At 32.2% G+C, this 27,909-nt stretch overlaps 1 protein-coding gene across 2 annotated transcripts in view; it reads right to left on the bottom strand.

Moving 5' to 3' along the window:
• The window catches only part of LOC114337355 (ubiquitin-conjugating enzyme E2 W), a 58,662-nt gene that overhangs the window by 24,548 nt on the left and 6,205 nt on the right, over positions 1–27,909 (bottom strand). For both annotated transcript variants that reach the window (XM_028287764.2, XM_028287765.2), the window contains exons 2-4: positions 24,401–24,492; positions 18,056–18,158; positions 11,012–11,167 (exon numbers count right to left, since the gene is read on the bottom strand). In XM_028287764.2, the coding sequence (XP_028143565.1) occupies positions 11,012–11,167; positions 18,056–18,158; positions 24,401–24,492 (351 nt within the window). The remainder of the gene's footprint in view (positions 1–11,011; positions 11,168–18,055; positions 18,159–24,400; positions 24,493–27,909) is intronic.

Here is a 27,909-nt window from a genome sequence, read left to right as displayed (position 1 = left end):
AGTAGTTTTTGAGACGATTAATCCATTTTTGATATGTATTTCTACCAAAAACGCTCACCAGGGGGCGCTAAATTGCAATTTTATGAACATCGGAAGTTGTCATTTTCTGACTACTGATGTAGGTTGCGGGTGATTGTGTACAAATTTTAAACATTTTTTTTACGAAAAAGTGTATTTTAGTAGTTTTTGAGACGAGGAATTCATTTTTTTATCTATTTGTACCAAAAATACTCACCAGGGGGAGCTACAGTGCAATTTGCGTCATTTTGTGAATAAAACAATGTTAATATTATTATTTTTTCTTTTATTTTTATTTAGTAGATATTAATTCTGTGTTTCTAAAAATATTTAACATTAACTTGATAATTATAAAATTTTAAAAAATTAATAATTCTGTTAATGAAATTAATTAAAATATAATAATTAACTAGACCTTAAGCAATTACTTTTATATTAGGTAGGGGAGCCCAAGCGGGGATTTCTGCAGTTACTCGAGCACGTCAGAATATCACATGGGGAGAAACATTGTACCCTGTAAATGTACTCCTACCATATATGGACTCTAACTACAGGGGATTTCGTTAAGGGGGGTCCGAAAGAATTTATCCTTAGAAAATCTCGAAATCATCAGATTAAGATAAGTTAAGTACATGCAGTATATTTAAAAAATCTTGCGATTTGAGCGGATCCGTAAGGAAATGGATGAGTCACAAAGTTTCACAACTTTGATCGTCGGAAATGAACGTCAGATCGAAAAACTGAAAACTACGTGTTCCATATTTTTCACAAATCTATCAAATGATACCAAACACGACACCCCACGGACAGAGGTGGAGTGTAACTTTAAAATTTTAAATAGGAACCCCGCGATAATTCGCGAAATGAATATGAGATCAAAAAACTAAAGAATACGTGTTCAATATTTTTTTAAAAATCTATCAAATGACATCAAACACGACCACCCACGGTGGTAGGGTGGGGGGTTACTTTAAAACCTTAAAATAGGATTCCCCATTTTTGTTATTGCAGATTTGGATTTCTTAGGTAAAAAAACTTTTATTCGAGACATTTTTTCGAATTATGGATAGATGGCACTGTAATCGGAAAAAATGATTTTTGGAATTTAAATTAAAAAAATGGAAAGTCTCCAGTAAAATGGAAAAGTTGACTTTGGTTTTCGGACTTAATTTTCACAATCCAATAGGTCTCCATAAGCTCGAGTAACTGCAAATTTAGCGCACCTGCCTCCCCTACTAATACGAACGTATTACATACTAAAAATACATACAGTTCATTCCAAACCCTTCTTTCAGTGCGTCAACGATAAAATGTCGAAATATACTATCACCTATTGACATTGTGAAAGTATGTAACTATTCTTCAACGAATACATAATTTTCTGACTTCTATCTATAATAATCACGATCGAGAGAATTTGACAAACTATGATGCACAGAAAGAAGGGTTTGGTATTAGCTTTAGTTCAATTAACCAATTCAAATTTTAATTTGACTGTCAAATAAGCGTCAGATCGTTTACGTATCGATCTTAAAATTAGTGTCGATTTTTGCTATTATTACCTTAAATACTAGTTTATAATACTATTTACTCATCAGATAGTAAGTATTAAATGTTGTGTAAAGTGTTAATCATCAAGAGAAAACTGTAACCTCGATCAGTAATAGATGTTTACCTAATAATATTCTATGTTATAGTGTTACAGAGATGCTAGATTACAGAGAACAGATAGCAACAACATGTCTGAACTCAACTCTACCAGTAACATTTCTAGTTCACATGCAACTGTTACTATGTCAAAGCCGAAACCTAAATACCTATCCAAAAAAGAGCAAACCATAGGTACTAATCAATGCAGAACCAAATTTACTACTACTCGAATATGTCAAGTACATAGGTAACATTGTTAGTCCCACAAACATTTGCTTAGCCTCAAGAATCTCCAATAACAGAATATGCATCTACCTAATAAACTCTAAACTTGCGGACCAAATTATAACTGAATATCCTACGATTACAAAACTACTGTTGAAGTACTAGTAAGAAGACTAGTAACCCACGCTAAAAGACTTATAATTTCCAACGTTTGCCCATAAATATTTCACGAGATTACATAGAAACATCTCTAAAGGTTTACAACTTGCTTCACCAATGTCATATCTAAAAGCCGTAATCCCCGGTGATATGTTTGTGAGATTTTTATGATTTGGACGCGGAAATTGATAAAAACTTCAACCAATTTTAATATTACTTGTAGCGGTTTGCGATGTAACAAATATTGTCTAAAATCGTTTTAAACAATTATTATGTATAATTATAAGTTATAAAAATCAGCGAAGGAGATTTAAGAGCCCGCAGTCATATAACTCCAAAACAAAAAAGGTATAAAATTCTTACAATTAAGATGAAGGCGGAAGTGAGCGCTCTAAAAGTATATAGGCCTGGATCCCGCGTACAAAAAAATAGTTGATTAATAGCAAGCTGAAAATTTGTTAATATCTTAGCGGTGTCTAGTCGGACAAACTTTGATTTGGGAACACTGGAACAGGGGAAGTTTTTGTGAAACAGGTTAAAGTTTGGAACGTCAGACTACGAAAACGTCCCATATATTTTGTCAGGCAAAACTTCCAATTGATTGGTTACCCTTTCATTAAACACTCACACATTTGCGAAAATCAGACTGCTATTTATCACCAACTGGACATTTTAATGAGTCATAAGTCCGACACGTAGAACATGTCAAAGGACAGGAATTATGCTTGGCAAAATATTGCCAAGATGATCAGCAAAATCGAAGTATACAATATTTTGGGAATGGAGGAAAATGTAAGAAACGGCATTCTAACGTTTTCTACGCCAAAATTTGACCAAAACCTCGTTTTGAATCATAATAATTTGTTATAATGCCATATAATGACATTTTTGAGTCCCTCCTATTAATACCTTATATTTTTCCATTGATACTTTATGATAAAATATACAAATTGAGAAAAAAAGAAGCAGACTGTTCGGGCTTAAATGTTTCAGCTCGAGCTTATTTTTGCGTTCCTCAGAAGCTATACATCAAGTTTTAGAAAAATCGAAGATCCAAAATTTGTTTGATCCAAAATTGAGTGGTTTGGTTACTCAAAAACATCTAATTTCTTATATTTCAAATAAATTTAATTAAGCAAAATATTGTTTAGTAAAGTTTATAATAAACTAATTAATATTATCTATTTTTTGTAACATAAAATCAGGGCCTATTAAATAAAAACGTTGAAAAAATAATATTAACACTGTTTTATTCAAAAAAAAAGTAGTCGTAAAATGACAAAAATTGCACTGTAGCGCCCCCTAGTGAATACTTTTGGGACAAATAGATATCAAAAATAAATTCCTTGTCTCAAAAGCTACGAAAATACACTTTTCCGTAAAAAAAGTTTAAATATGTCCCCAGTGAACCGCAATGTACATCAGAAGTCATAAAATGACAAATTCTGATGTTCATAAAATTGCATTGTAGCGCCCCCTGCTGAGTGTTTTTGGTACAAATAGATATCAAAAATGGATTTCTCGTCTCAAAAGCTACAAAAATACACTTTTCCGTAATAAAAAAAGTTGAAATTTTGTCCGCAATCAACCTCAATGTACATCAGAAGTCGTAAAATAACGAGTTCTGATGTACCTCAAAACTAAAATGAAAAATGTGGCGCCTCGAAATTCATCAGATACCTATGGTGTAAAGTTTTTTTTTCACAGAATTCATTGTAGAATCAGAAACTGATTGTGACCCGATGACAAAAAAAATTACTCCGCTCTAATATATATATATATATATATATATATATATATATACACCCCAGTATGTTTAACTCCTCCTTTCGGAAAGCAGCTATAAGTCGTCTCCCAGAAGGAGTGAGTATATGTACTTTTCGATTTGAGTATATCGCTTGAAACACCTTTATGATATGCAGTGTGGAAAAATATAAATCATTTTTTTTCTTATTTTTTTAATCTACTATTTTTCTCTCCTCCTTACATTGTGCAATGGTTGAATCTTCCACGTGTATAATTGCATTATCCATTTATAACAGGTTTCGGTCTTCCTGAGTATATTTTTGTTACAAAATGCATTTAATAGATTAACCAACCTGTGTTGCCAGATTTAGACGTTTGTCTCGCCATGGCAAAATTTTAAAGGAACCGTGACGTCATGAAATCACCTGTTTATTCATAGTGATACGTTTGTTTAAGTTTTATTTTTGATGTTATACCTTTGCTTTAATTTGGTTTTGTTTTGTGGTTTTTAACATTTATATGAAATTAATACTTGTGGTGAATCTGATAATAATTATTATAAATATATTATTATCTGTTTTTAAAATGTTATAGGTATATTTTGTATTAGTTTAATTGCGTTATGTACCTACTTTCGTTAATGAAAAAGTCGATTTCTAAAATAATATTAATGTCTGTAAGGTGTAAATTTAGTTTATTCTTTTGTTATTTAACTCGGGTTCCGTAAATTTGAATCAACATAACAAAGATATTTTAGTAAATTATGTTTTACTTCAGCATTTGTCCTAAAACGAGTTTGGAATCTTAAAGTTATTGATAAAACATTAATTCTTCAACTAGAAAAATCCATACTTATAAAGAATGTAGGCATCTATTCTATTTATAAATATGTGTATTATAATCAGATCCTGGAAGCTCGTAAGATTCTATTAGAAAACATCATCAGTTTTTTATTCATAAGTTCTCTTTATTCTTGTGGTAGGTATTTGTCATACCCCTATTGGGCTGGTCCCCCCACTTTGCACAAATTAAAAAACAACTACGATAAATTACGAGCTATATATGAGAGTTTTGTACTTGTTTTTGGATTCTATCCTCATCCATTCTTTGTACGTGACCAAACCATCTTAGTTATATTTAGTTGATTTCCTCATTTATTGTATGTGTGACCTTCATTATTTCTCGTATCCGTTCATTGGTGACATGTTCTCTTCTTGATCTTCCAGAAATCCATTTCGGTGATCTCTAACATTTGTTTTGATTTTTCCTTCATATGCCATACTGTGCAGCTGTACGTTATAATGCTTTATACTGTGGCGTTATAGATCTATTTCTTGTTTTGATTGTTTATCTGCTTGTCCCAGAGTACTGAGTTTAAAAGCGTAATTGCTTTCCTGCCCTGAATATTCCGTTTTTAATGGTTCCGTCCAGTGTTCGTGATTTTCGTGGTTTTAGCTCCAGGTATTTATAATCGTTACATTTACTAATTGTTTCTCCTCCGTCTAGTAGCAAGTCCTGCTGCGTTCCATCGATATTCATATATTTGTCTCTTTGATCTCTAGTCTCCATTTCCTATATTCCTCTATTAGCTTTCTTGTCATGTAACAGATATCATCGTAGTCTTGTCATCGTTGTCTTAACCCCCCAAACAACCCTTTAATTGATTCAAGAAAGAGAAAAACGTCGAAAAAGATTAAAATATTTATCGTACCGCAGATATAATTCGTATAGCATATAAAGTATAAGATTAAACTCTTAAAATTCGCGCATTTTGATTATTGAACTACAACTCCCTCTCAAGAAAACCTACTCATCTTCCAGCCTTAAGAGAGAATTGAACTTAAAATGAATAAAATTAATTATTAAACATCTAATAAATTCCTTACTTGAAAAAACTTTTAATAGAATAACCTTTCGATTTTTTAGGAAAAAGTGAAAAATAAAACAGACGCCATTTCCACAAAAATTAAAATATTTAGTAATCCCTATGCGACTTTTTTATTTTTGGCATAAGTAATGACATCATAAATTTTGACCTGTTTATAGAGTTTTTTTTGACACAGAACGAAATTTATGTTTCTTTGTTAGCAAAGATTTTACTTGTCTTTTTTTATTTTTGAAGGATACAAAAACACTTGAAGCCTAAATTTTACTGCGAAAACCATGTAACCGGGACCTTTTAATTAATCCTTTTATCTTAAAAAAGTATTTAAATTTAATAAAATTTTATAGCTATTAAAATTGCCTTTCAAATGGTTTTTGGATCAACCTGATATAATAAAAATTAACGGAGTTATGAAAAAAAAACAATAACATTTGCTTGGAAAAATGTTTGGAACATAAATTTGGATGCTATAACTTCTTCTGTAGCTCAGTTAATAGGTATTTCAAAGTACTTTGACAAGTGCTAAGTAAGTGTATGTTATAAAATGCACCGTTTTCTCGTTATTTAAGCTTGAACGCTTAGATTTGAGTAGGTACTCGCCGAAAAAAAATATACATTAAATTAACTATTCGCTCCGTGCATGACTCCACAATTTGGCATTAAACATATACACATTTGAAATATTTGACGTTAATATGTAATATTTATTTGCCATTTTTGATTAAATTTGTTATACAGACATATAGTCTAAGATCCGAATAGGAGGTAGAAATGTACCCATCTGATTGCCGGATGAAACATTTTTTTTTATTAAATTTCATACATAGACAAACTCGACCAGCATTAGTTGTCTATCAAAATCGTGTCATAGCAATCCCTAAGGGGGAGGGCGTAGTTTTTTGCACAAAAAAGGGCGAAAATCAACATATTTATTATTGGTAAATAATAAGCATAAAGCAAAAAATGTCGACAGCGTTACCTCAAGGAATGTCTAAAGAAAATATATACGCAATTCCAGGTGGGTCGGTCAAGTAGTTCTTGAGTTGCAATGTCTACAGCCTTTGAAAAAAGCAGTTTTGAGGAAAAGGCGTTTAAAGTATTGTCAACTTTTATTTTCAATTTCTTTTTTGTCTGTCAAATCGTCAAATGATGTACACCGGAATATCTTTTTGAATCGCGGAGTAATTTACAAAAGAAAATGAGAACAGCTGCTGACCGTTGTTCCTACGTTCAAGCGTGCTGACGCGAACCTGCTGCAAAGCGAGGATATTCAACACTATCTTCCTACCTTCGACTCGGTTTGCAGTATCTTCGCGCCAGCGCGCTTGAGCTTAGTGTGAAACGGTCAACAACTGTTCTCATTTTCTTTTGTAAATTACCCCGCGATTCAAAAACATTCCGGTTTGCATCACTTTATGATTTGACAGACAAAAAAAAAATGAAAATAAAAGTTGACAATACTTTAAAAGCGTTTTTCTCAAAACTGCTATTTTTAAAGACTTTAGACATTGTAACTCAAAAACCACTTGACCAACTCAACTGGAATTTTGTACATATTTTCGTTAGACATTCCTTTAGGTAACACTGTCGAGATATCGTAATACACTTTGTTTTATGTTTATATTTTGTTTAACAATAATGAATATGTTGATTTTCACCCTTTTTTCTGTAAAAAATTTCATTGTTTTGATTTCTGAGTGATACTAAAAAGTCAAAGATCATTAAAACTAAAATAAACTTGACAGCGTTACCTCGAGAAGTCATAAGCTAATAAAATCTTTTTGAATTTTTTGTCTACCATGATCCAATGATAAATTCTGATTAACTATTTTCTATGGGAAATAAGCCACAATTTTACTAAAAAAATGAATTTATTAACGTTTCGAAGCCCAAATCGGGTTTCGTTGTCAAAATACAAAATACTTCTAAAATAAACAAAAATGTTTTTGCTAAGTAAAAAAATTCTTCTAATAATTTATTTAATCTGACTCATTTATATTGGCGATTCAGACGTATATTATACATTTTAAAGTAGAAGACTTTAAAATGATATCGCCAATATTTATGAGTTGCGTTCCTGGGACAACTTTACTAAAAGATAGTTCATTCGATTACATGAAATCAATCCCTATTTATCGAATCAACTATCTTTTAGTAAAGTCGTCCCAGGAACGCAACTCATAAATATTGGCGATATCATTTTAAAGTCTTCTACTTTAAAATGTATAATATACGTCTGAATTGCCAATATAAATGAGTCAGATTAAATAAATTATTAGAAGAATTTTTTTACTTAGCAAAAACATTTTTGTTTATTTTAGAAGTATTTTGTATTTTGACAACGAAACCCGATTTGGGCTTCGAAACGTTAATAAATTCATTTTTTTAGTAAAATTGTGGCTTATTTCCCATAGAAAATAGTTAATTATAAAAATGCCACAAGGAAATAGCTTCAGAACAACATAAATTCTGATGTCCACCGTTGGCTTATTTTTCAATATTTTTTCTTGAATTTTTTTTTAAATAGTTTTCGAATTATACTTAATATGCTTATTTAATTTAAAAATAAAATTATTCTCTCATACTTTCAAAAAAAAAATTCAAAAAAATGTGCTTAAAATGTTGATTTCAACCCCTACGGCCCCCCTTAAGGATAGCTATGACACGATTTTGATAGGCAACCCATGCTGGTAGTGTTTGTCTATGTATGAAATTTAATAAAAAACAATAAAAAACAAAAAACAAAAATGTTTCATCCGGCAAGCAGATGGGTACATTTCGACCTCCTATTCGGATCCCGTACTATTAAGGGCCGGTTGTTCGAACGCTAATCAACAATGATCACTATCAAATATTTAATTACTGTCACCAAAACTGTCAATGTCAACTTTTATTGTGTTGCTGAAAACATAATTGATTAAAATTATGAGATTAGTTAATCAATTAAAATAACAATTATTAACATAATTGATTAAGTAATTTCATATTATGTTTTCACCAACCCAAACAAAGTTGACATTGACAGTTGGTGGCAGTAATTAAATGTTTGATAATGATCATTGTTGATTAGCTTTCGAACAACCGGCCCTAAGTGTGTTCGCGGAGACAGTCAAGGACTAGTCCACGACAAGTAGAGCATGCGCACTTTAAAATAATATAAATAATACCGTTGATAGATAAATATACACGCTATATTTAATATTATTAATTATACAGACAATTAAAATATACGGGGCAGAAAACTTGGTACTGAACGACAGACAAAGAAAAAGATTACAAGCTACAAAAATGAGATAGTTTAGAATAGTTTTGGGAGCAAGAAGATTAGACAAAAGAAGAAACGAAGATATAAGACATGAACTACAGGTAAAATCGTTCAACGAAAAAATTGAAGAAAAGCCGTTAAATGGGCTGGACACATGATAAGAATGACTGGTTACATAGAAGTGAAAATGGCATGGGAGGCCAAAGCAGTGGATAAAAGCACGAGGGGTACACCAAGCAAAAGCTGGAACACTAATGTAAACGAAATACTGGAGAAAAGAGGAACATCGTGGAAAGAAGCAAAAGTTTTAGCAGCAGATAGGAAGAAGTGGGAAATTTGCAGAGAGCAGCATATAACCTTGGGTATAAGAGGCAATCGATTATGTATGTATGTATTAATTATTAAAATACAGGTATATTTACTAATAAACGATAATACATTACATAAATATAATTGGAATTAAAATGCCCATGCGTTTGTCGTGGACTAAAACTCACTATATTAATTTTAATTAATATAATAGTAAGAATAGCGAAATGTATGTTTTGATCTATATTATAGAATTATATGTACACACATCTAAATCAAATGTAAGATTAAACAAAATAAAACAAATATAAAAAATAACTACTAAATCCACTAAAAAACTAGAATGAACACACAAATAAACATAGTTTAATAAACAATGGAAAAAAATAACAAAACAAAAAAAAACAGAAACAAAAAACATTAAAAATAGAAAAACACTGAAAAATTATACACGCATTTATTTATGAAACCACTATATAGGTAGTCATAAATAAACGGTGCTAATACTTCAAGATATTAGGCGATACACGACGCGAGAGACCAACAGTCGAATATTCCTAACGTAGATTTAATTGCATGCAGTGTTGCCCGATTTGCGGAATACCTATGCTATGTAAAAATATAAACATATATTCAGCGGAAGACCTACCATCGGAAATACCTACATTTCGTATACTGCAGTCAATATACGTAGAGAGGTGGCGCCGCCGCAACTCTCGGTCATGTCTCAAACTAAATTATACAAAATGTTAAAAAAACCATAATAAGTCGTCCCTCTAAAAAGTTGTAGAAAGGTGAAATATGATAAATTAAATCGATTTACATTGATTTCTTTCGCTCCTCAATATACTGTGGAGCTATGTCGGTCGGACGACCTAACATATGAAAAATGTCAATGAATGGAAGAGTGAAACATGGTGGGGTATATATATATATATATATATATATATATATATATATATATATATATATATATAATATATATATAATATATATATATATATAATATATATATATATATACTAAAATACAGGGTGTTCCATTTAAGAAAACTCAGAAAATACTCATTCCGAGTCTCGACCAACCCTGTATACTAAAAAAATTTAGCTATACTAATGATTCTTAACAATAGTAGACTATATTAAAAATCATTTGAACGTAAGTAGAGTTTCAGATGTCAAACTACTACAATTCTAAAGGGTGTGAATATTGCTACGAAATTAATAAAAAAACTTAATTATCTTTTAAAATACCCTGTATAACATTTCAAAACCTCATATTTTAAGAAAGAAAACATCGAAGAGAATCCAAAAATGTAAAAATATACAGGGTGTCCCATTTAAAAAAACGAAGTTATATAAGTTGCAAAGAGATGAAAATATTCTCATTTAATAGATCGTCCTTCAAAACCCCTTTATTCCAATTTTCATGATTCTGTTGCCTTTAGTTCTCAAGATATTTCTAATAGGCCCTTTATTTGCCTCACCCTGTATATGTGGATAGACACTTTTGCCAAACAGCGGCAGCGTAGTCAAAAAATATTATAACTTATTTTACATGTTAGTCGATCTTCTTGCAAGTGTATTTAAAACATTGAAACATTATAATTTGATGATAGTTGTCTCCAGATTGCATATATAGACAATGTTCATTCATAATGAATCATCTCCTATTCAAATAAAAAATGACTATAATTGAACTACAACAATATTAACCTTGACATTTACATTATCAATTAATCATTAATTACTTACTTTTTCTTTACAGCTACTTAGCATAGATACTATTGACAGGCAAACTGACTGAACGGACAAGGCAGGCGACCAATCATCCGTTAAAATTGATAAGCAAATATGCCCATTACTATATACATGTGGATGAACTGGAATGTTTGTTCCTACGAAGGTTACCTATAAACATTACATCATTTTTTTTAATAGCGATTAGGTACCAATTATATTTAAAAGTGCAACAATTATGATTTTGTTAATTTCTTATTGTTCATACCAAAACACATTACATTATTTTTTTATAAAAGTAACTACGTGATAAGATAAGTCAAGGGCCTCTAGGCCTGTAGTGCTGTTATATATATAATTACATGATAGCGAGAAATCGAAAATCTCACATTAATCTATCAGTCTGACCCAAGGATTCCGGGGGGACAAAAAACTGACGACGCGAAAGACGAAAAAACCTTAAATTAAAACATTAACTTTATTGTACAATTTGAACTTAAATGATATTATCAAGTCAGATTATCACATGGGGAGAAACATTGTACCCTGTAAATGTAGGTACCTATACCATACCCTATAGGTAACTATACCATATATTGTTTCTTAACACCGGGAAATTCATTAATGAAGGACCGAAAAAAATCTGTTCTTAGAAAAACTCGAAATCGTCAGATTAAATAAGGTAAGTTAAGTACATGCAAAATAGTGTATATTTCAAAAATCTGACGATTTGAGCGGGGCATAAGGGAATGAGCGAGTCACAAAGTTTCATAAAAAAAAGCGAATATTTCGCGAAATAAACGTCAGATCGAAAAACTAAAAAACAACTTGTTTAAATTTTTTCAAAAATCTATCGAATAATACTAAACACGACACCCCACGGAGAGGGGTGGGGGGTAAATTAAAAATTTTAAATACGAACCCTGCGATATTTCGCGAAATGAACATCAGATCGTAAAACTGCAAAATACACGTATTCAATATTTTTCAAAAATCTATCGATTGGCACCAAACACGACCCCCGACGGAGGTGGGGTGGGGGGTTACTTTAAAATCTTAAATAGGAGCCCCCAATTTTTAATGCAGATTTGGATTCTTGACGTAAAAATAAGCAACTTTTATTCGCAACATTTTTTTAAATTATGGATAGATGGCGCTATAATCGGAAAAAACGATTGGTGGAAATGTAAAATTAAATTAAAAAATTGAGAGTCCCACACTGTATGGAAAACTTAACTTAACTTTTTTTGGTTTTAGCACCCACTCTTCACAATCCAATAGGTCCTCTTAACACTCAAGTAACTGCAAATTTCGCATACTTTCCTCCACTACTATGAGGATTTATTGATGAAAAACATGGCTAGTTGTTAAAGCACATAACTTTTTTATTTTCCAACATAAGCCAATGAATTAAAAAAGAAAATTTTAAGAAAGCCTAAGGCTATAATTGAATTTTAATTTCAATATTTTATATATGCTAGAATATTCCACAGGGTGTTTCGAACTTTAAGAAAAAAACACAGTATGATTGTTACACCCGGCATAAAATTATATTTACCTGTCTAGCAACAACATTATTACACCGATATTCTTAAATAATTAGGCTATAACATACTAAAAGAATCACTCAAATCGGACAACAGGTTTAGGAAATTTGATACATCAAACATGTCCCATTTTTAAGGTGTTCGGCTAATTTTGGCGGTGTGTGTAGTTTGAAATTAAAAAAATCGATTTATCCATAATGAAAACTGGAACGAACATGTAAACCGAATGGAACCAGATAGAATAGCGAACATCTGTAAAAACAACAAGCCGTACAGCAGAAGACCCGTTGGAAGGCCGCCGAAAAGGTGGAAAGACAATGTACAGTCAACAACAACTGAAACAGAAGAGGCAGACAAACAGGAGTAATCCTAGTCGCACGAAGAAGAAGATTAATCCATATAATAGCAGTTAAATATTGCATTGTTAGCCAGTTCTGAGCTATTTTGAAAATTTCAGGTGACTAGGTAGCCTAGAACTCTGTTTAAAATGGATTACAAAATTTGCGGAGATAGTGACAAAGACGAAGCCAAGTATATAAAAACGTCTTAGAATGGGTAATATTTATGATATTTTATTCCCCATAAGCAACTTATCATGGCCGGTGATATTTTTCTGAATATACGTATATAATACATATAAAATAAAAGTTAAAACTGAGTTTATTTGTTTGACTACGTACAAAAAGTTATATACAGTACTCTCTCTATAACGAACACGGGTATTATGAGGTTTCGCTTATAACGAGGTACACAGATGTCCCATGAAAATCCTATTGAACTATAACACCTCTCTAATGAGGCATATTTGGTTATAACGAGAAAAAATGAAGCCGAAGAATATGTTTCTTTACCTGTTTTTGGCGTGGTGATGGCCATACATAAATACCATAACTGCCTGTATACAGGAATGCCCAACATCTGTGTGTTTATTGAGACCAGTGCTGTAATAAATTCCACCGCTGGTAATAAACTTCTTCCTTCTTGTTTATCTATCGACCAATATTAAATATTGTAGGAAATTTGCAATTTACGATGGCCAAATTTCATTGTTGAGGTCGAACATTAACACCTAATAAACTACGTATGAGGCATCAAAAGATTTCAGTGGTGGTGGTATGCACAATATTATTGTTAACTGATATAACGAGATCCGCATATAACAAGGTAATTAGTCCGCCATTTCAGTTCTTGTTATAGAGGGAGTGTACTGTATTAAAAACAAGATATGACTTTTTGTACGTAATATTAAAAATATTAAACGCGCGGGGTGCGTTCACTGATCGGCATTCCGTATGACTCATCGGCACGCATCGTAGCCCGGGAGGTAGTGTCAAATTTAACCGGAGCATTTTAGCAAGGCTGTTTTCTTTTTATTTAGTTAGGTGTTCCAAAGCTTATTAACAAATGATGTGTCAGCTGGCCCAAAACCGGGGATTTTAGGCAAGAAAAGGTAAAATGTGAAACATGATCGAAATGCGCTACAACTTATATGTCAAATATTTATCTCAGTGACTTACGTGTATAATAGCCAAGAATACCTAGCTACTGGCTTTCACCCAGACGACTAGGGTTCAAATCCTGGCCCTAAAAATCTTTTTTGTGTTTAAAACTGACATTTTGATTTGAAAAATAATTATTTTTTGATAAAAAAGATCAAGGCAGGTTTTGTTTATATTTGATTCAGAGTTGGACTACCATCTCCATATAGCTATTTCAGCATCCTTATGCATCATCAGTGAAGTTTATGCAGTCACAACTCTGAAGGAAATACAAACATTCTGCCTATTTTAAGGCAAACCATCGCAATTCAATGAACCCACCTTTTGAGATGCAATTTAGCGACATCTCTCGTATTACGAGGAAAACAACGAAAAGCCCCAGATACAAAGTTTACTACATTTTAAACAATTAGAATAATTGAAATAAAAATATAATAAACAATATTTTAAATCTAAGACTTTTCGTTAATAAACTGCTTTCTGGCTGCATCCCGTATCTCCGGATTTTACAATATTACGAGGAAAACAATTATTTTTTGATTATACCACGTTTTTATTATTTATAGGACACAATATAAAAAAGTCTGTATGTCTTTTATGAGGCTTTATAGAAATGTATTAGGGTTCTGGTTTGGTTCAGTTGAGTAGCCTTGAGCTAGACTTGCGCCAAACCAGGACATGATAGGGAACATTTTTTTTATTGTAACTGATTGTAATTTTTTTTCCCTTAAATAAAATCCTTATCCAGATTTAGCCATACGGCTCACACTCCCTCTAAGGGGAAAATTGACTCATCCCAGATACCTACGGTATCAAAAGGATTGAGCTCTGGTGGAACTCTTTCCGCGTTATCGAGCCCTAGGTGACTTGTAATGCAGGTGTATCTCCCAAAAATTTTCGTACACTTCTGGCCGTCGCGAGTAGTACAGCTTTCTGCATGGTCTTATAAAGATGTTCATTGAGACCCAGCTTTTTTATGCTTTCGAGGAGTGTCTTCGGAATGACTCCAGTAGTAGACATAATAATCGGTATTGTCTGGGTACCTTACATTCTCCATTGTCTCCGTATTTGAATTTCCAGATCTCTATACTTGGCGATCTTTTCAGTAAATTTACTACGTAGATTATTGTTGTTAGGTATCGCCACATCAATTAGTGTTGTTTGTCTTGTTAATTTATTAAATAGTACGAGATCTGGTCTATTATGTGTCACTGTTTGGTTTGTGAGTACAGTGCGGTCCCAGTATAGCTTGTAGTTGCCATCCTCAAGCATACTTTCAGGAACGTATTGATAATATGGGAGATGGTCCGTTTGGAGAAGGCCAAGCTTGATAGATATCTCCTGATGAAGGATTTTTCCCACTGCGTCATGCCGTTCCTTGTATTCAGTTGCAGAAAATGCCTGGCAGCCCCCTGTAATATGTTGGATGGTTTCTTGGGCTTGACATCCATATCGGCATCTGTCGTTTTGAACCTGAGGGTCTTTGACGATATATTTCAGGTAATTTCTGGTTGGTACAACCTGATCCTGAATGGCCAGTAACGAACCCTCCGTTTTCAGGGAACATCTTTCCTGATGTCAACCAATAGTTCGACGCTGTATTGTCGATATAGTCTTTCTGACCTCATTGGGATGTCGCTCGTGCAGAGGTTTACCCATCCAGGTGCGCAGTTTTTCGTCCTTAGTAAGGTGGTTTATGCGTATTTCTGGTTCCCTCAGTTTGATCGGTGTTGTGTCATCTACTGCGCAAATTGCGCGGTGTAGAGTAGATGTCTCAGCCTGCGTCTAAAAGTAAATTAGCAATCTGTTTATCTAATTGCTCACCTATATCCATAAGTCCTCTTCCTCCTAAATACCGGGGTAATGTCGTTCGTTCTACTGCACTTTTAGGGTGGTGTTTTTGTGCCTTTGTGAGGTGTGTTCGTACTTTTCGCTGAAGATTTTCTATATCCGTTTTTGTCCACTTAACAATACCAAATGAATAGCTACGCGCGGAACAAGCGTAGGTGTTTAGTGCCTTAAACAAATTTTTACTGTTAAGCTGTGAACGAAGCAGCTGTTTTACCCTTCTTATAAACTCAGTAGTTATCTCAGTTTTCATTTGCTTATGCTCAATTTTCCGCGCCTGCTTTACTCCAAGATATTTGTACATATCGTTATCGCCCACGGCCTCGATGTTCTGGCCATTTTGCATATCGAATCCACCGGGCTTTACCTTTCCTCTGACTATATTCAAAACACGGCACTTGTCTAGACCGAACTGCATACTAATATCATTAGGGAATGTTTCTACAGTTATTAGCATCTTTTCTAGGTGTTCTCCAGTGGAAGCCATTAATTTCAAATCATCCATATACAACAGACGATTGAGCTTCGCTACCACAGTATTATTGTTTTTAATGCTAAAACCTGAGTCAGTGGAGTTTAATAGCTGGGAAAGGGCGTTCAAAGCTAAACAGAACCACAATGGACTCAACGAGTCTCCTTGAAACAGGCCCCGGTTGATTGCGATATTATCGGTTTCGATATTGTTTTCACCAGGTATTTGGAGGTGGATTTTAGTCTTCCAATCTCTCATTATATGCCTTAAAAATAAAGTCCTTATCGCGCTTAAGTCCTTTATTATTATTATTATTATTATTATTATTATTTTATAGAAACGTAAACTATGCATTTGATCATATTATGATAATATCATAATATTATTATGATTGAGCTCCTTAATAAACAAAGTTGTTGTACATAATCCCCTAAAGCTTCCTTAGTTAGTACGACCAATCTAAGTGAAAAAGGATGTTGCCCCCCCCCCCCCGACGTTCTTGTTTTTATTGGACCATAATTTTTCACTTTCTATCACCAACCCCTTATTAATCTAAATATTTCCTTGTTCTCTATAATATACTTATAAAAATGAATGTTTGTCTGTATGCCCCTTATCGAATCGTAAACTATGCATTTGATCATAGTTATGATGACCTCTAACAAAGTTGTTGTACATGAAACCGGGATGGTTTCTGAGTAAATACGACCAATATAAGCGATTATTATTTACGCAGACACCACAAAAGCAATATTGTTTATTAGAAAAAAGTATATGCAATATTTTTGAGTATTTTTTGGCTTTCTGGTAATTTTTAAGTACCTATTTAACTTTTAAACATTATTTTTTAGTTCTAAGGCGGTACGAAGTTTGCCGGGTCAACTAGTTAATATTAAAAAAATATTCTTGAACTATGTAGTTTGACAAAGACTAAAAAGTATAAATCATTTATTTATGAATAATTTTAGATTGTAAGAAAAAATCGTCAGCTGAATATATATGATCAAATGCAAAGTTTACGATTCTATAAGACATACAGACTTTTTTATATTGGGTCGTATAAATAATAAAAACGTGGTATTATCAAAAAATAATTATTTTTCAAATCAAAATGTCAATTTTAAAAACAAAAAAGATTTTAGGGCCAAGATTTGAACCCAAGTCGTCTGGGTGAAAGCCAGTAGCTAGGTATTCTTGGCTATTATACACGTAAGTCACGGAGATAAATATTTGACATATAAGTTGTAGCGTATTTCCATCAAGTTTCACATTTTACCTTTTCTTGTCTAAAATTCCCGGTTTTGGGCCAGCTGACACATGATTTGTTAATAAGCTTTGGAACACCTAACTGAATAAAAAGAAAACAGCCATGCTAAAATGCTCCGTTAAATTTGACACTACCTCCCGGGCTATCGCAAAAGTTGACTCTGGAGGCATCGCTTCGGCGTTGTCGATGATGCGATCCGTACGATGCGGATCAGTGGACGCAGTTACATAAGTTTTTGTACAAGGCAAACTAAAATCCATTGCGTACGATGCATCCGATGCGGCCCTGTGGACGCTTGCCTTTAAAACTTCAGTGCCGCTAGAGACCTGTGATGCTAGTACGTCACGAGTGAGGGGAGGGGGAGTAAAAAGAAAACTCATAATTGTATGATAAAACATATAAGTTCATAAAACATTTAGCACTTACCTCGGGAGAATCAAATGGATATTTATTACTAAATTTAAATTGAAGTTGAAAGTGTTCACCCTCATACAGGGTACCGGCGGCTCCGTCCATGTTTATAACCCAACTAAAAAATTAAAATATATCATTAATATTAAGTTTTTAACAAATCTACTGTTGTGAAAACAACATTTAATTTTATTTAGTTCACATTTTTGTAAATATTCCTTTTTAAATCTTTTCGGACAAGCTGTACCTTTTGCTAGAAAGAATTTTAGTTCTCTTGAGTGTATACGAAATATGTTAGCTACAAGAGATAAAGAGAAAACACATATTTCCCATTTTACATTTGCAATGTAACATGTCGCCTCTCGCAAAGGCAAGTGCAAAACGTATTCTAAGATTGATATTGTACTGAAGCGAAATCAGGGCCGTTGAATGAAACTGTTTAGTACGCCGCACTGTGGTTCCAAATGCCGAAAACGTGGTCATGAACTTTTAAAAGCGTATAATCAGTCCTGTGATGGATGACCGAAGTTATCTTTAACGTTTGAGTTAAAGTTACGATAACTCTCAGGGATCACATACTTAGGCTCCCTGATCACCAAGGAGAACGTCATGACGGAAGAAATCAAGCGAAGGATAATCCTAGCAAACAAATGCTATTTTGGACTGAGTAGACATATGAAAAGCAGAAACTTAAGCCAAAAAACAAAAATAACCATATACAAAACCCTCATACAACCAGTGTTGACATATGGATCCGAGGCATGGACCATCTCCAAGGCAGATGAAAACCTTCTGCTTATATTTGAACAAAGGATCCTGAGAGGAATATTCTGTGGTATCTGTGAAAATGGTGTTTGGAGGAGGAGGTACAACTACGACGTATACCACAGATATAAACAAAAATTTGGTGGTAAAGATGTAGTATCTCTTATAAGAATAGGAAGACTAAGATGGGCAGGACATCTAGCAAGGTCACAGCAGAACAACCCTTATAGAAGAATCCTTATGTCACAACCTGTGGGAAATAGAAATAGGGGTAGGCCAAAACTCAGATCTAAGGATGGTGTAGATGAGGATGGGAGAAAAATAGGCGCAGCAAACCTAAAAACGGTTGGCAATGGATAGGACTGACTGGCGTAATACACTTGGGAAGGTTGAGGCTCTTTCATAGAGCTGTAGCACCATTGATGATGATGACGAACTCTCAAGGATAACGATGCCCATAACTATTTACTTAAATTCGGTGTGATGTATCCGTTACCGCTCCGAGATAGTTATTTCTTAAAAAAAAGAGAAATAACATTTGAGCAACAAAGTTTGAAGTAACAAAGAGAACCTTATGTAGAAATAGTACAAGTTGGAGTGAGTGCGAGAGATTGATCGGAACATGGCACAGACTTGACAGGATGGGAAGATAATCATAAAAGCAGCGTTGCCAGAGTTGGTACAATTGTACCAATTTAATACAATTAACAACCAAACTTTTGATACTAAAGTATCTTAATGTAAAGACCTCAAATTTTGTGATATAAGAAATTTGCTTCAAATAACATTAAACGACGTTTTTTAAGTTTTTGTACAAAATGTGTTGGTTTAGTACATTTTGTGTCACTATTTCAGTCATTCGAGTGCATTTACAAAAATTTCTCTGGCAACACTGCATATGTTTATAAATTTCAACTTATAATCAACAATTATATCTCGATTAGATTTTTGTATAATTTTTAAAATTGTATTACCCTTCCATTCTTAAATTATTAGCTTTACTTTTTATTATTAATTATTGTTTTAATCTTATTATTACCTACGTGCTTTGAATTGTTATTTGAGGTCTATTTTTTTATATTTTTAATTTTGTACTGTTTTATATTTGATATTAAATTAATAACACGCTGCACAACATCCTAGGACAACCTGAAGCAGCGTTCTTCGTTGAATATTCACTTGATTTCTATCTAAAAACACGTCAAAACATGAACCTAACCTTACATAACTACAGAGTTATCTCATAACTTGAGGTTTAACGTCGCGTACGTTAAAGTAGTTAAGTTAAATATGATACATCACATGAATTCGAGGATTATAACAGGATAACTTTATGTTAAAAATAACTTCGGTCATCCATCACAGGGCTGATTGTTTACACAATTCGGAATTACTTTCGTTCTTAAGGGTTTTTGCACCGCTGATTACGAATCTGACAATATATTTTCTGAAAAACAAAATGGCGGATCCAACATGGCGGAAATAAATTGAAAATATCAATGAAAACGCATTTTTTTGTCAAATTTGGTAGTTTAAGGTAGCTGATTAAAAATCTACCATTAATTTTTTTTAAAGAAAATGGCGGATCCAATATGGCCGAAAGAAATTCGAAAATTTTATTTTAAACGCATTTGTTTAAAATTTTATATTACAAGGGACTTTTGAAATTGCTGATTACCAATACATTCTATTTATGAAGTACAATATTCAGAACCTGTTACTTGTGTACAACCGCCCAGACATACTCAACAATCGCCAGAATCATGTAATATACGTAATTTCCCACTTTTGTATTCAAACAACTGCCAGCAATGCGTAGGTAGCTAAATCAAAGTGATTCTGTATATTCTTACTATATATTTTAAACTATATATTTTAAGATTAATAAACATTAGTAGCAGAATTTTGCAGAATTTTATACTTTTTAAATGTATCTTTACAAAATTTTGATTATTTCAAATATATTTTCACTATTTATGCATTAACAAATTTAAGGCATTTATTGTTACTAAATCTTAAGTTACTGTACATCTTACATTACTACATACTGAAAAAAGAAGAATCTGCTTTACAGCAATAGAATTGATAAACTACAAAACGTTTTACAGCGTTTCAATATACGCGTTCTTTTTCACTTTCTCTGTCGGCCAAAATAACCTCGGACATGGCTCACTTGTTCCTGAGCTTTGAACCAGAATACATCCAGTCTAATCCTTATACCTGGGTATTACGACTCTACGATAGTATGAGAAAATAACTGTCAACATGAAAATCCCTAGATAGGGACATTTTTTTCGCCTCATGACGTTTTCAGCATTTGGAACAACAGTGCGCCGTCCGGTAAAAAAAAATTAACAAAAAATTTTAATTTGTTTAAACAGAGACTGTTTAAACAATTATACAGCATTCAAATGAGAATATATGTATTTAGAAGGTTAACAGGTACACGTGTGGTAAGTTTTTCTAAAAAAAGTCTACAACATAGGAAAAAATATATGTTGTTTTATTTTGTTACAAATAAATTAATTTATTAAAACAAAACTGAATCATACTTAGGATTTGATACTAAATGATTTAGGTGGCTCTATTCGAGTTACTTCGGATTAAACGTATACCGATTTTGAACTTTAAAATTCAACTTTCTTCAACATTATTGTTATTATTATATCTTTTATATATTATTACTATATCTTTTGGTATTTTTGTTGTTTAATACGAAATAATCGCGCAATATTGATCGTTTTTATTATTATCATATATGTTATGAGTGTCTTGAACATATGAAAATTTGTATGGAGAAAAAGGACTGAAATAATAAGGTAATGGTTCAAAGATTACCATCCTATTCAAGTTTGACCGGTTGTATCTCAGGGACTACTTTTGACCATTCAACTTTTTTTCTTTTAAAAGAAGCCTCTTGACGAATCTTTTCCATTACTGTTTTCTAAATTTAATTTGGTATAATAGCTACCGAGATATTCTATTTGTTTATAAGCCAAAAATTGTTTTAACTTTAAAACATTGCTGAGGCCGTCGAAATAATCCGATTTCAATTCTGTTAAGTGCAAAGAATTATATTACAAAATTATTATGCAAAATCTATTAAGTAGATTTTAATGAAATTTAGTGAAGAGTTTAAATATATTCTAAAAATTTCCTAAGTGAATTACGAAGGTCCTAAGTGCAACCTAAGTTGTTGAAAAACACTGAATAAAAACAGGCTTGTTTCCCCCTGATTTGTATTTATTGCAATTTTGCAGCAAGCATAATAAATTAAGAAATTTTTAAACAATCTTATATCATATAAAATTTAATTACCTATCTTTATTTTCTTTCCGTACGGCGTTGCTCCAAAATGAATTGTTAAACGCGTTTCTTTAGTTCAATTGTTTGGGTCAAATCTTTAGACGTTAATTTGATTGTCTTTTCTTCAATGCAAATGAATAAAAATTTGCAGACATATGAATTCGCGGGAACAATACAAGAAATATCAATAATTTTTTTATGTTTATTAATTTTAATTTTTTTAAATCATTCTCCGGGCATATTTGAGAAGAAGCATAAGTCAATTATTATTATTGAAGTTATCACCTAACTTTTTCTGCAAAGATCCGAATGCCACCTCTCACATCCACCTCAAAACAGATCCGTCCTGGTCTATGTATAAAATAATAAAATGCACTTCCCTATATTGATATGAAAGCAATATTGATAAAGTATTTTAACATCCTCAGGAAGTTAAAATGTTAATTATTTTTTGAAAAAAATTTGTCAGATAATGGACCACTATTATTGCGATTATCAGTATTCAGGTTGATAATAATTATTATTGGTTTAACTGAAAGATCCACACTAGTCAGATTTCTTCTCGTCCCTTGTTTTTTCTATTTGAGCTTGTCTAGGCTCAAGAGGGTTCAGTTCACAAGAAACGTCAGTAGCGTAAAACGCCATCAACTCTGGAAGATTGCGAAAATCTTGGGCGAACAGAAAAGAGAACGCTCAAAGGAAAAAGCAGCAGTACAAAAACGCTCTGAGTCAAACCATAATCAATAAGCGCAGTAGCTACGTCCTAACTTGTCAAACCGGAGAAACAGAGTTCAATACTGGCAGATATTTCATTTTTTATTTAACTAAGCCGACACCGTACTTCAGCGGGCACGTAAAGCTGCCAGTCCAGCTACGTAAGTAGTCGTTAAGACTAAAAAACCTAAGCCAGAAGGTTACACGAGTGGAAGATGTACAATAAGCCAAGTAGCTTCAGTTCAACCAGTTATAACAACAGAAAAAGAACCCATGGAAATTCTATCAACAGATAAAGTAGCTGTAGAAAAGAGTTTAAGCCTCGAATAACAGCCTGTATGGACAAAGATGAGCTTATAAATTGTGAGAAAGGGCAGATATTAAACAGATGGCTAAATCATTTTGAAGAACTGCTAAATGGTAATCATAAGATAGACTCGAGAGAGGTTACTATAGTGGAAGTAACTATAAACGCTAAAAATTCACTTCCGACTGAAGCATAAGTTAAATAAGTAATTTCAAAACTAACAAATAAAGCCTCTGGTTCTAAGAATCTTCCTACCGAAATTGAAACGATAATTAATTGTAGTTTAATCCAATTCAAAAATCTAAATATTAACAAGTAATTGGACTTCGTAAGTCCTAGGTTTTCAACCAAAGTGACCGAAAGTAGAACCGGAAGTCAAAGAGAGAGTGTGATTTTTAATTTCAAATATCTCATTCAAAAGAAATTTTTTGTTTATTTTAAGGGAATTTCGGCCCTCGGCAATAATGTAATCTTTCATTCTGTATTTACATTTTTTTTAAATATTTATTACTTTTCTCAGAATTCGAAAAAAATTAATGCATTAAAAAGCATTGGCTCGAAATTTTGCGCCTACGCTCTTAAAATTCAATATCTTCATCTAATAAAATATTTTTTAAGGATATAATTTACAAGATATTAGTTTTAAGCATGTATATAGATCCTGTAAATTTGGTATTTGTAAATTTTTTAATACAAAAGATTTGTAATAAAAAACTTTACTATCTGTCTGTAACCCAAGAGGAGTAATTCAAATTTACCGTGCCGTAATGTTTGTTTGTAATTGGTCCAACCTCAGACAAGTTTACTCCACTGTTATCAAATTTTGACACTTATGACATTTATGAAATTTTGACACTCATATTTTGACAAATACATTTCATAGGTTAATTAAGTTATGTCTGCAATTTTTTTTTGTTTTCTGCGTTATTCCTTTAATTTTTAGATTTTTAGTCTGCTTTTATATAAAAAAACAGTTGTTTTTAGAACTCTTTAGCAACGCATTAGTATAATACATATAATATTTATGGATTATTATCGAAAGCTGACACGGATCAACTAAAAAAGAAGATGTATTTGGTGATTTTTCTAATGACTTTCTTGAGTGTGAATCTGTCTTTTTAGTTTACTCCTCCTGGTTTACAAAACAAACTTTAGTAAATTTTGCATAATATACCCTTCAGGCACTAGTATCTTCTATTGTATTTTATTATACTTGAACCATAGACAACTATTTTTAAATTTACTTTACTTATTCTAAAAATACATACTGTAGTAAATTCTTTTCGGTTATGTCAGTATCTACTGAGACTCCTGGTGGGGGTTCTTTGATGAGAGACATCAATTCCTTCTGCAATCTCCTCTAAAATAGAAATCAAACAAAAAGTTTTGAATACAATACAAATTTCATATATTAATAGGAATATAAAATTTCTTACAATTATTAATGTCACTGAATGTTTATTTACAAAGACTTGAATTTTGTATGTAAGCATTAACCCATTAACGGCCGAGGCAGTAAACAAAGAGAAATTGGACAATTTATTTATTAGAATGGATTAAAAACACATAAATTAAGACTAATTTACAACCAAAAAAATTTGTTTTTCTTTTGGTGGAATACGGGTACAATTTTTAATAAAGGAACATATTGTATCTTAAATGTAAATTAAATTTTAGGATGAAAATTTTCGAAACATTCACTCTATTTACTTAAATAAATAGTATTACTTTTATACATCCTACATTTTTTTCTTGTGCTATTATCATATTTTTTTATAATATGGCCAATGTTGTAGAACCTAGTGTCATCTGGTAAAGCAAATTGTTGATATACATCCATTTACTGAGTTTGACACTGATGTAGCGGTTTCTTCATTATTCTCTGCATGTGCACTATATTTTAATAAGTTAAGAACCAATCTCGAAAGAAACTCCAATTGGAAAATTTTAGAATCATTCTCAACTTTAAAAATTTTCCATCTATGTCGGCTCATGCTTTCTCTTATAATGCTCATGCTTCTTTATCCTCATCCTTCGACCAATACATATCAACTTGAGTGTCATAACCAGATAATATACATATGCCAATCAATTTTTTTAAATATATGTTATTGACATATATATCAAGATGGCGCCGAACGATGCGCACGTGAAATTACTCCTCTCTGTAAATGATGAGAATTTTAAGGAAAAAGCATTCAAATGTTGCCAGAAAACTACTAACGTTATAGTGTGCATAAAATGTGGAAGTATTTTTCATTTATCTTGTTCATCAAGAAAAAAGCAGAAATGTATAAAGTTATGTGATACTAGAATTGTATGTGAGACATGTGAACAATCTGAAAATCCCAAAGGAAACTCAGTAAGTCATACTCAAGAGGTAAATGCACATATCCTACAGTTGGAAATTGATTTTCTAAAAACAATTTTAAGTGAAAAAGAGGAAAAATATAAAATTTTATTTGATAATAATCAATTGTTAAAAAGAACTAACGAGCTCCTTGAAGAAAAAGTAAAACAAAAAACTAAAGAACCTGAATTCAAGGTAATTAACGTTGACAAAAGAAAAAACTGGACTTCCCCTGGTAAAGATGATAAACAACTACAAAATGTTAATGACCTTACTAATAGTAAACAAACTGAATTAGTAGTGACTAAAAATCCTGCAGACGGAACGCTAGCGCGATCCTCAACATCGACAAACTTTGGAAATGAAGTGCCAAATGAAAAAAAATACATTACATCAAGACAAATGAGTGCCGCAATGCAAGAAGCCAAAACTCAAACTGTTTTACATAATCTGTTGAACACTGAAAATAATGCTCCGGTTCTTTCAGAGTCTTCAAGCAACGGTGCGTGGACACAGGTAGCTCATAGAAAAAAGAGGAAGTTCTTAGTTGGAAGTACCGAGTCACCTTGCAACATTGAGGCTGTTCCACAAATGATCAACCTACATGTGACTCGCCTAAAGCCTGACACAAAACCGGAGCAATTAGAAAAGTTCCTGGAAAATCATTTAGATGGCGTAAAATGCGAAATCCATCAGTCCAAAAAACCTGACATATATGCATCCATGAAAGTGACCATTAGACGAGACTTAATTAAGAATGCATGGAAGCGAGAAATCTGGCCCAGCGGAGCATTAGTCTCGTTTTTCAAGATGAGGAGGACGCTGTCGCATTAGGTGGGTCCTCAAGCAATACAACTATTTCACGTATAGTAAATGACTTTAAATTGAAGTTAATCTCGGTTAATGTACAATGTTTAACAAACAAACTTTTAAATCTTGAGCTTTTTTCTAATGCTGAAAAACCTGACATTCTATGTATTCAGGAGCACTGGTGTAATGAGGATAATATTAATCTTATTTATATCCCAGGGTACACTTTAGTAACCCATTTTACTAGAAAAAATAAAATACATGGTGGAACTCTTATTTTATCTAAATCTGGGACAGACAAGTATGCAGTCTCAGTCGTTGATTGCCGTAAATTCTCTGAGGAAGAAAGCTTTGAATGTTGTGCTGTGACTATTTTAATCAGTAACTGTAAATTTCTAGTCATTAATGTGTACAGAACGCCTAACAGCAATCTAGATTCTTTTATAAATAATTGTTTTAATATTTTAGGTCATTTTCACAACCGTGTTGATAAAATTTATCTCTGTGGAGACTTTAATATCAACTACTTAATTCAGAGCAATGAAAAACTTCGATTAGATGATCTTTTTCAATCGTTTGGTTTGTCTCTTAATATCCCAAATATACCAACACGTATTTTCATGAATAACAATAAAGTAACTAAAACAAAAATTGACTACATTGCTACTAATAATATCACTATGAATCATACTTGTCAAGTCAATCAACCCAATATGGGTGACCATCTTGCCATTATTTTTGACATTGTTGTAAGTCGTAATCAGGATAGGATGGAATCTAATATAAAACAGCAGTGTTTTAGGTGTTTAAATGATAATAATTTAGACATCCTGAAACAAGACTTAATGAGGATTGGTTTTTGCGAGGTATACAATGAAAGTAATATTAATAACGCTTTTATCGAATTTATGGATACTTTAAACTTTGCTATTACTTCAAACTGTCCCCTTAAAAGTAAAATAGGTAGGGACGTGCATAAAAGTAAAGGTTGGGTTGATCATGACGTATATGCTAGGAGTAAACCATTAAAAAACCTATTTAATGAAGCTAAAAACTCTAATAATAGTAACATCTGGAATGAGTATAAAGCTACCAAGAAGGAATACAATAATCTTATTGCTGAAAAGAAAAGGGAATTCAATTATCTTCAAATTATAAGTAGTAATAATAAACAAAAAACTATGTGGAGTATAGTAAATAAAACTATAGGGAGAAAGCAAAGTACTAATAAAATTAAACTCAAAATTGAAGACAAACTAATATCAGATGATAAAAATTTAGCTCAATATTTTGCATGCCATTTCAATGACAAAAATAATGCACTAAAAAATAGGCTTGACAATAACCCTCAAAACTGTACTTTATCACATAGGTGGACTATAGACAGTTTTGTTTATTTTCCAGTAACATCTGATGAAGTTCTTGATATTATTTGTGGTCTTAAAAATAAACATTCTTTTGGAAATGATGAATTAAACACAAGAATGATCAAACACATCAAGGATGTTATATCAGAACCGCTGGCATATTTAATTAACCTAGTATACAACACAGGTGAATTTCCTGAAAACCTAAAATTAAGTAAAATTGTTCCAGTATATAAAAAATCCGATCACA

Source organism: Diabrotica virgifera, chromosome 6 (assembly GCF_917563875.1).
Source record: "Diabrotica virgifera virgifera chromosome 6, PGI_DIABVI_V3a".
NCBI classification, from domain to species: domain Eukaryota; kingdom Metazoa; phylum Arthropoda; class Insecta; order Coleoptera; family Chrysomelidae; genus Diabrotica; species Diabrotica virgifera.
This window is presented reverse-complemented; position numbering and strand designations above follow the sequence as displayed.